The 8871-nt window shown below is 48.7% G+C and overlaps 2 protein-coding genes across 2 annotated transcripts; one reads left to right on the forward strand and one right to left on the reverse strand.

Annotated features, from left to right (window-relative positions):
* Window positions 1-266: 266 nt before the first annotated feature.
* On the reverse strand, window positions 267-2703 carry MRPL46 (mitochondrial ribosomal protein L46). Its single transcript, XM_054272794.1, has 4 exons — window positions 2509-2703; window positions 1990-2182; window positions 1295-1468; window positions 267-708 (listed from the first exon to the last, which is right to left on the reverse strand). The coding sequence occupies exons 1-4, from the start codon at window positions 2701-2703 to the stop codon at window positions 458-460; spliced, it is 813 nt and encodes a 270-aa protein (XP_054128769.1). The 3' UTR covers window positions 267-457.
* A 56-nt stretch (window positions 2704-2759) lies between these two features.
* MRPS11 (mitochondrial ribosomal protein S11) lies at window positions 2760-6338 on the forward strand. The gene is made up of 6 exons (XM_054272763.1): window positions 2760-2812; window positions 2929-3039; window positions 3276-3365; window positions 4037-4166; window positions 5482-5547; window positions 5977-6338. The coding sequence occupies exons 1-6, from the start codon at window positions 2766-2768 to the stop codon at window positions 6082-6084; spliced, it is 552 nt and encodes a 183-aa protein (XP_054128738.1). The 5' UTR covers window positions 2760-2765; the 3' UTR covers window positions 6085-6338.
* The last annotated feature ends 2533 nt before the right edge of the window (window positions 6339-8871 follow it).

Here is an 8871-nt window from a genome sequence, read left to right on the forward strand (position 1 = left end):
GGAGAGTCTGTTCCCACCTGGACACACAGATAACCCTCCAGTGCTGCTCTTATCAGAGAGCAGGTGCCACTGATAAGCATTAGCTACAGCAAGGAGAAACCCTTTGAGGCTGAGCCTCTGGCAGGAGTCTGGAAAGGAAAGCAAACCTTCTGGTAGCACAACCCCAGGGAACCACACTCCTGGGAGAGGAAAGGATCATGCATTTCCAGAAGAGGTGGAGGAGGAGAATTCAACAAGAGCAAAGAACTCCCTCAGGAAAGCTTCACTTCCGAGTATAAATTTTAATATTTATTTAGTACAGGGCCAGTGAAGAGAATTGGGAAATAAGGCAAAGGCAAATTATCCTCCAGAGCCCAAGTGAACATCTCATACACCCAGCCCATGCAAAGCACCAGTTGTACTTCTCCCTGGAGCCATGTCCCACACCTTCCCCATCTGCTGGAGCACAGGCCATTGATCACAAGTCCAGGAGGAATCTATTGACTTTTTTCAGGTATTCTGACTGCAGGTAATCTCCCAGCTCCTTCTTTGTGACCCACAGGTGATCTGCCTTCAGCTTTGTCTGGGACAAATCACTGCTTTGGAGGAAGGCTTTGAAGAAGAAGACTTTGGCTCCCACGTTATTCTCAGTTCTGATGGCCTTGGGGAATTTATACTTGTAAATCCCAAATGGTGCATTCCCCAGGACTTTGGCTTGAATGTGATCTCCTGCAAGAAGCCAGCAATGCAAGAGAAAGAGAGTAAGACATAAGAACACAGAACAACAATAACTGTTCCCTGTATAACAACAATACTGCATAAGCCATTCCTTGTACAGACTGACTGTTCCCTCTTTGGCAGAAATACTGTGAAAAAAATGTTGTTTTTTCTCATGAAAAAACAGCTCATTTGGAGACCAGAGAGTCCTCTTAGAGTGGGAGAGGGAGGAAGGGGAGGGTATCCAGCTTTGCCAATCTTGAGTGAAAAGCAAGGACACGTGTTTGCCTTCATCACCCATCTGCCACAAAATCTACTACAGGGCAACAAGAGGGAGAGAGAAGCCCAAAGCAATCCCAGACACTCAGTGGTGTATGGTGATACCCCAAAATGGCCCATGAGTCACACATGGCACTGCTGCTGCTGGCAGCCAGAGATCCCAAGTCCCAGCATGCCAGCCCTCTGCAACAACATGCCTTTTCCCAGCAGATGGGAGAAGTGGGAGAAGATTTCACTACAGCAGATGGCAAACATCCCTCAGACAGGGCACTGGAAGGAAACCACTGGGATAAACAAGAGGGAAGGTGAAGCTACACACCCAAAAACATAGCCATGGCTCGCTCAGCCGTGCTCCGTAGTGTCTCTCCAGGCTGCCACTCCACTTGAGGCAGGAGCCACAGCTCCTGGTTACCAATTTTCTGTTTCACCAGAAGCATCAGGTTGCTGTCCAGCTTCCTGTTCAACGAAGTTCGATCGTTGCTTTTGTCAGCATCTGCCAAAAACCAACACATGCTGGAAACAAAGTCTCCTGCAGCATGCTCTGACCCCCTTGGTTATGAAGCCTGTGTGCCTCATACCCAGAAACAATACACAAATGTGGGTACATGGAATACGACAGAAATCTAGACAAGAATGCTCTCAGTCACTCTAGAAGTCATTGCAGGATTCAGCTGCTGTTTTCCTATCCGGAAGGACTCTATAATAAGCAGCCTGGATCTCCATCTTCACAAAAATCAAGAGCACCAAGTAGAGCTTGGGAACCAAATGACCAAACATTTCTCTTGTCTGGAAACCACATCTATGTTCATCATGTTACCTTCATGAAAATACACTTTTTTTGCAGCATGGGAACGCTGATTTCCCTGTCAAACACTTAACTGCACATGTGCTACCAAAGAGTCAAGACTCTTTAAAACAAACAGAAAAAGAGACCCAAAAATGCCTTCCTTCTATTGAACTGCACTCTGGCAAACAATCTGGCTGTTATCACCCACCACAAACTCCAGGCTGTACCTGTTATCCGTGGTGCAGCTTTGAACCGCAGAAACTTCTGCTCCCACTTCTCCTCCAGGTCCTGAGCCATGATGACCGTCTTGCCACGAGCTTCATCCTCGTCATACAAGCTTTCCATGTTCTTCTTGAGCTGCTCCTCCTCCTCCAGCTTACGCATTTCATGATCAGAATAGAGGCTCCTCTCCAGCTCTATCTAGAAGAGCAACATAAAGAATTCTTAAGCCACATGCACTACAGGTATTAGCAAGCAGAATGAAATTATTTCCAATTCAGGAAGGTAAGGCAATAGGAATTTCTTGAGGTTGAGCAGGGCGTGTGAGAGGGACACCAGCACCAATGAGGTGACCATGGGGACACCTCCAACACCCACGAGATGTGGGGCAAATCGCACGCAGAGCACTCGGGGAGCAACATCACAGACGGTGTGTGCGAGGCCACCAGCCCCTGACGCCCCTCTCCCCTCATGCCTCAGACTGAGGGCGCCATTTCCCCATCAACACCCCTACATTCCCCCTCTACCTGCTCCATGAGCGCCGCCACCTCTTCCTCCTCCTTTTCCAGAGGCTGCGTGATTCGGGGAAGCCTCAACAAGCACATGGCCCCAAAAAGCTTCCAGGGCCGCGGCGCGGCAGCGCTACAAACCCAGCGAGCGCCGCCCGCCGCCCGCAGCCCCAGGGGCGCCGCCATGGCCCGCGCCCCACAATGCCCCGCCATGTCCCCTCCTCGCTCCCAGCGTGCTCCGCGCGGCCGCTCCCCGGCGCGGGCCGAGCGCCGCCATGAGCGCGGCCATGGCGCTGGCCGGGCTACGCGTGCTGGGCTGGGGGTGAGCGGAGCGGGCGGGACGGGCAGTGGGGAGCGGGGGGACAGCGAGGGGACAGCGGGGAGGGTCCCCCTCGCTGCGGGGTGGCCCTTGGGCGCTCACCGCTGTTGTCTCCTCAGGGGCCGCGCCGCCGCCCTGTGCCGCGGGCTCCGCTCCGGCCCCCCGAGGCTGCAGGACGCGGCGGGGGCGGCTGCCAAGGAGACGGAGAAGCAGAGCGCGACCGAGCAGAGGTGAGAGCCGAGGCCAGGCCGCGCCGGGAGGGCGCTGCCATCTGCCTCTTGCTGCGAGGTTTTATCGCCTTCGGTGGGTTTTCAGCCGAGGAAGGGGAGGGAGCCGCTTGACTCAATCAGAAACGCAGCTTGTGTTTTTCGGAGGTTTGCTCCCTTCTTTCTTTATTTCCCGATATGAAATGAAACTTCGTAATATTTAAAGAGCGAGGCCTGACAACTCTTATTTTGCTCCTCAGCTCTTTAATCCTGCAGAGGAACTCCATGAGATGGGATGGCAAGGTTTATGAAGAGGTCCCGATAGCTCACATCAAAGCAACTTACAACAAGTAAGCAAATGAGCTGCTCCATTCCTGCTCTCGTGTGAAATCAAAGCTTCGAACCCGGGGTTTGGCCTGTCATCATTGTGATCTAAAGGCTCAAACGAAAACAGCCGAGGAAATGGTGTTCATGGCTGGGAAGATGATACTGATTTAAACCTCAGTGGTGTTCATACCTGTTCTTGGAGTGTCTTAAAAGCAGTGAGATTGTTTTTATATATTTTGATTACATTCTGATATGAATAATCAGATGCTGATAGTTTTAACAGCAGGTTACTTCCAGCCCATGCTGTAGCCATATTTCTATGCAGGTGTTGAAAAAATTATCATATTCTCCATGAGACAGCTGTGTTTCATCAGTGATTGCTCCTGTGATATGTTACTGCTTAAGGCTCTTTCAAGTTCTAGAAGTGTCTTGTGCATTTTTTTAAATGGGAGAGATAACATGCAGTGAGAGGTAGATCTGAAAGGGCTGAGTGAGATAAAGCACACCTTCTCCAGAAGGGTTCTGCTGGGGTCTGTAAGATGACCAGGTCACTGCTGGGTGGTCTCTGCAGTGGGTTTGAGTGGGATACTTTAAAAGAGAGACACAAGTCAGTTATGCCAGTAAGGTGAGCGAGAAACTGGAGAATAAAGCTTTATTCCAGCTTGCTTCTTCCCTCTGCCCTGTCCCTCTGCAGCACACACATCCAGGTGGTGAGCTTTGACAACCAGCCGTTCTCCCGCACGTCCTGCGGCACAGAGGGCTTCCAGAATGCCAAGAAGGGCACAGCCATCGCAGCACAGACTGCAGCCATGGCAGCAGCAGTGGTGAGTGCCCACTGTGATCCCCACCTCCAGAGGGGAGCTCTGCCTGCCTGCCCTGCCCCTGGGCACAGCCCTGGCTCGCAGGCAGCACTGTGGTGCTGGAGTTTCATTTGCACACAAAGTGTGTTTGAAAGAGCTGTTAGAAATGGCCCAAGTGGGAGCTGAGCTGTACAGGTTGTGATTGGAAATGTGTGATTGTAACTTGGAGCCTGTCCTTTCCTAGCACACCCTCCTCTTTTCCTAAGTGAACATTTCTCAGTCATTTGGGGAATGAATCAGCAGCAGTTCAAGTTTTGCACCGTAGGGGACTGAGAAGTAGCTGTAGTTATTGTCTGGATATTTTATATCTGCTCTCTGCCACAGAAGCGAGCTCCAGCCAGCAGTTCCAGTCAGAAGAAGTGATGTTCTTGCACCTGTTCATTCCAGCTGCATGTCATTTATTGTAACTCTTTCTGAAAAAAACCATGTGGGTGTCCAGGTGGAGGAGATGAGGCTGGCTGTGTCACAGTCCTCATTACAGCAGAACGAGGCAAGGTTAAACTGAAAAGCCTTACCCTAAATTAGGTGGAACTCACTTCAGCCTTTCATGCCAGAGGAGTTTGGTACCACTGCTGGCCAACAGCTTATTGTGATTGACTCAGAGGGATATAAGAACATCTTCACTATTAATCTGTGCTCATTGGAGCCTCATAATAGCTGCGTAGCTGTGCTTGGACAGATTGATTCTGTCACTGTTGAAGTAGTTAGTACGTTAATTGCACCAGAGCACAATGAGGAAGAAAGCCAGAGGTGGCTCCCTCCACGTGGTGGCAGCAGGGCTGTGCTGTACAGCAGTTCATTTCCAGTTTGAAAGCCCCTAGAATTTTTGCCCTGAAGGTGTGGACTCCTGCACAGCAAATCTAAAGCTTGCCTGCTCTCTCATTCACCCTCCAGAAAGAATTCACTGCTCACAGGGGAGAAGTGGCCACATTAGAGAAGGGAAAACAACTTAGAATTAGTCATTGTTAGTCGCTTGCCACTTCAGTCACGTAGCCATGGATATGTCCTTTTTTGCTCTGGCTTTAGGTCACAGATAGTTTGATTTGAGAGCTTTCTCTGTGTGCAGAGCTCACAGTTTAGCACAGAAGTTCTCTCAAACTGCCATGGCCATACCCCAGCCTCGTTTGCTCTTAGTGTCTCTGCAGTAATCCTCATATATGCCTTCTCTATCCATTACTACCTAATCTTTAATTTTACTTAAATACTACTATGAAAATGGAAGACACCAGGGGAGCCAGAGTGTGTCAGAGAGAACACTAACTAGTTGTTCTTTTCACAGAAAGCACGTGGGAAGGGTGTATTGCACGTGCGAGTCATGGTCAAAGGACTGGGACCAGGACGCAAAGTAGGTGTTGGAGTTACTTTTCCATACTTTATTTTCTCAGCTATCATGGATGTTTTCTAAACTCAGGCTGGTTTCAATTAACTTGGTTTTTCTGAAGCTGATGTAGAGGATTCCTCACCCAAGTGCCCAGTAATGAATTTTTAGAGTCATTATAATTTTAGAGTAATACCATGTTGGAGGTAGAATAAAAGCTGTATTTGGGACTTCTTATGGCTAAAGTAGGAAAATCAGTAGGAATGCTCAAGAAAGGACTAGAGCAGATAAGTTCAAACTGGGTTTTCTGAATGGGTTACTTATTTTTAAGAATTAAGAAGTGAGAAGCATTGGAACAAGTTGATTTTTAGATGGGGGACGAAATTGGTTTGCCCTGAGCTTTTTCCCTTCTCTGCTGTTGTGTGTGTTGATAGCTGTCATCTGCTTTCATTGCAGGCTGCCATCAAGGGGCTGACAATGGGAGGTTTGGAGATCATCTCCATCACCGACAACAGCCCGGTCCCCCACAACGGCTGCCGCCCACGGAAAGCCAGGAGAGTCTGAGGGGCAGGGCAAGGGACACACAGCTTTCAGTGTCAGTTCACCAGGGACTGACTTGAATGTTGCTTCTGTGACTGATTCTGGAAGGCCACCCTCCCTGGAAATACTTGTTGAGGGAAGCTTGGAGAGACCATGCTGAGCCTTGAAAATGCAGGAGGTAGAAGCTGCTGGTGAAAGCAGGAATCCGTGTATTCCCTTAGTGGGAAGCCTCTTGTCTACAAAGTTTGTTGATTAAAATGTTGCTTTTCTGACAGCCATTCCTGCTGTGTTCCTAGAAGTATTTTGGCTTATTACTTCCTTTCAACTGCTCTCTTCCTCTTACCACCATATGTGGCTCTTGTCTAGCCCTCCATGCCATTAGTGCCCTTGTCAGACAGGAGAGCCTGAGATCTCAATCTCCTTGTAGTCATCTGTAGTAAACAACTGCACAGGTCAGGTCATCTTCCTTCCCTCTTTGTCTCACTGCTCACATTGGGAAACAAGGCATGGGGTAACTCTTTCCTTCCCTCTGGCTCACAGAGGTACATGTGCCCTATGAGAGGCAGCTCTCCCTGTTCACAGAGCACCAGCCTGGATCCATTCCTGGTTCCTGGCACAGATCTGTTGCAGTGCTTTGTTTCACCCAAGCTGTACTGACCTGCCACTGCTCTTGGCAAAGGAAAGCACCTCACTTTCTAAAGGGGCTGCTGGGATCTTGCCAGGTTTGATGCTTGCAGTCTCTTTGGCCCTGCCTTGTGCACCACAAACTGGATTTTCCAGGGTCCTGGGGAAAGCAAGCAGGGGTTAGTAGGCCCAAGGAATAATGAAATGCTGCCAAGGAGATACAGAGCGCTCAAGTCTTGAACTGTACCTCTGTGTATCCACAAGCAGCAGGTGCTTGTTGTGGGTCTGTGATGTATTATCGCTGTCCCAGCTCCATCCAGAATTTCTGCCAAGGAAATATATCAGGAGCATTAAGCAGGGAAGGTAAAAAGCAGTAACTGACTACAGGATGGATTTGCTGGATGGCAGAGGCACAGTGCCTAGCAAAGGGCACCTCACTGAAATCCCTGCTGCCAGAGAAGCCCTGGCACTATACAACATGCTCTGGGCAAGTATTTCACCTGTAAACATGGTGTATTTCAGAGCAGCCAGCAGTTCTATTGCAAATGCAGAATCTTCCTTTCTATTATTTCTCATTCTGTCATTCCTCTGTAGTTTCTTAAATTGCATAGTTAACTATTTTCTTCCTCTTTAGAGAAAGGGTACCATAGCAACAAGGCAGTGAACCTCCTTCATGGGGCTGAATGGCATACAGCAGGTTTTGAAAGAAATCACTCTGCTTAGAAAAGCCTGTTGAGTTGCATTTGACAGGAGAAAACAAGATTCAGACAAATCTCCTACTTTAGTCCAACTCTGAATTTGAAGGGAGGGTAGGTGATCTTAGAGGGAAGTTCCTTGAGCTGTCACAGATTTGACAGTGAGGAAGAGAGGCTTTCCATAGATGTTTGCCACACTAGGAGAGTTTCCCCCTCACTCCAGAAATACAGCTGCACTAGGCACTTAATATTCTGCTTTTTAAGAAGAAGATAGCAGGTCAGCCATAAACTGCCAAGATGAACTCTCTCAGTATGCAGTCAGCTGGCTGGGGAAGGGATGTGTGATGTGTTTACAGCAAGGCTGGGCTGGTGTCTGTGCCCAGCACAGCAACCAGCCTGACAAAGGAGGAGCACCAGGCTGTGCTAGCAGGTTTGTCTAACACACACAAGACCAAACACTGCTGTTCTCTACTACAGCCTGTTCATTGCATCAATGCAGAAGTGCCCAAGTCACACGAAGATGGTAGAACAAATTGAAAAGTAAAATTGTGAAGAGATCTGTGGTCCTCCTGGAATTCAGGAAAGAGTATGTGTAAAAAGTGAATCGAGAGTCAAAACAACAAGAATAAATCTTCATTTTACCCACACTTGAAATCATGGCTGTGTCCTCTGTAAAGGCCACTCCTGGACACTCTTGGTTTCTGGGTGTTTGTGAAGGTTTTAGGAGGTCTGCCACTGCTTATACAGTAGGAAGCTTTATGTCCCTCCCTGCCCTGCCTATTTTGACTGACAGTCCCATAGCACCCTCTGTGCTGGACAGAAGAGGCTGACACTGTTCTCTGTGGCTCATGGTTGGGATCTGTACAATATGATGCAAATCTTCCAGACCCCCAGCTCCCTGTACTCGGTACAGCTTTATACTGAAATCACATTTCCCATCCACCTTCTCTCCTGCCCTGATGGAGCACTCCCAAAACCATGTCCTAACTCAGTGCACAGTCTCAGCTGTTTATCCTGCAACACATCCTGGGGCTCTGGGGCAGTCAGTGAGGTGAGGGAGCACAGCTGCACAAAGCAAGGGCTGGGGTGCTCCTTCCTGCACACACTGTACAGTGGGAGAAGGCTTAAAACTCTACTGTGGTTTGTGTTGCAGGGAATTAATAGACACCAATAGTGCTTAACGATTTCCTTACCCTTCAAATTAAACTATTAATTAAGGGCCTGGTTTTAGTCAGCCACTGGTGTTTACGAGTTCTAATTGCTTTTCTTGGCATCTGGGTGGAAAGCTGTTTTCTACTGGCTCACATTCCTCCTGAGCAGCAATTACTTTATTTGTCAGTAGCGTGGCCACAGCATTAGCACTCTCATTAGGGTCATATCCTCTCCCTCTGGGCTTCCCTGTTGCTTTTGGACATTTTGCTCTCCATTCCCTCCTAACTTTTGATTCCCTACATTCAAAGATTACTTTTTTCTGAGAAACAATCTCAGAAAT

Source organism: Melozone crissalis, unplaced genomic scaffold (genome assembly GCF_028551555.1).
Source record: "Melozone crissalis strain CALT ecotype California unplaced genomic scaffold, PUWL_Pcris_2 ptg000014l_1, whole genome shotgun sequence".
In the NCBI taxonomy this organism is placed as follows: Eukaryota; Metazoa; Chordata; class Aves; order Passeriformes; family Passerellidae; genus Melozone; species Melozone crissalis.

Coding starts and splice junctions, on each gene's coding strand:
- MRPL46 (XM_054272794.1), bottom strand. CDS start 2,703: ATGGCGGGGCATTGTGGGGCGCGGGCCATGGCGGCGCCCCTGGGGCTG. Junction 2,183..2,508: donor TGGCGGCGCTCATGGAGCAG/GTAGAGGGGGAA, acceptor TTGCTCTTCTAG/ATAGAGCTGGAGAGGAGCCT. Junction 1,469..1,989: donor AGCTGCACCACGGATAACAG/GTACAGCCTGGA, acceptor GGTTTTTGGCAG/ATGCTGACAAAAGCAACGAT.
- MRPS11 (XM_054272763.1), top strand. CDS start 2,766: ATGAGCGCGGCCATGGCGCTGGCCGGGCTACGCGTGCTGGGCTGGGG. Junction 3,366..4,036: donor ATCAAAGCAACTTACAACAA/GTAAGCAAATGA, acceptor GTCCCTCTGCAG/CACACACATCCAGGTGGTGA. Junction 5,548..5,976: donor GACTGGGACCAGGACGCAAA/GTAGGTGTTGGA, acceptor CTTTCATTGCAG/GCTGCCATCAAGGGGCTGAC.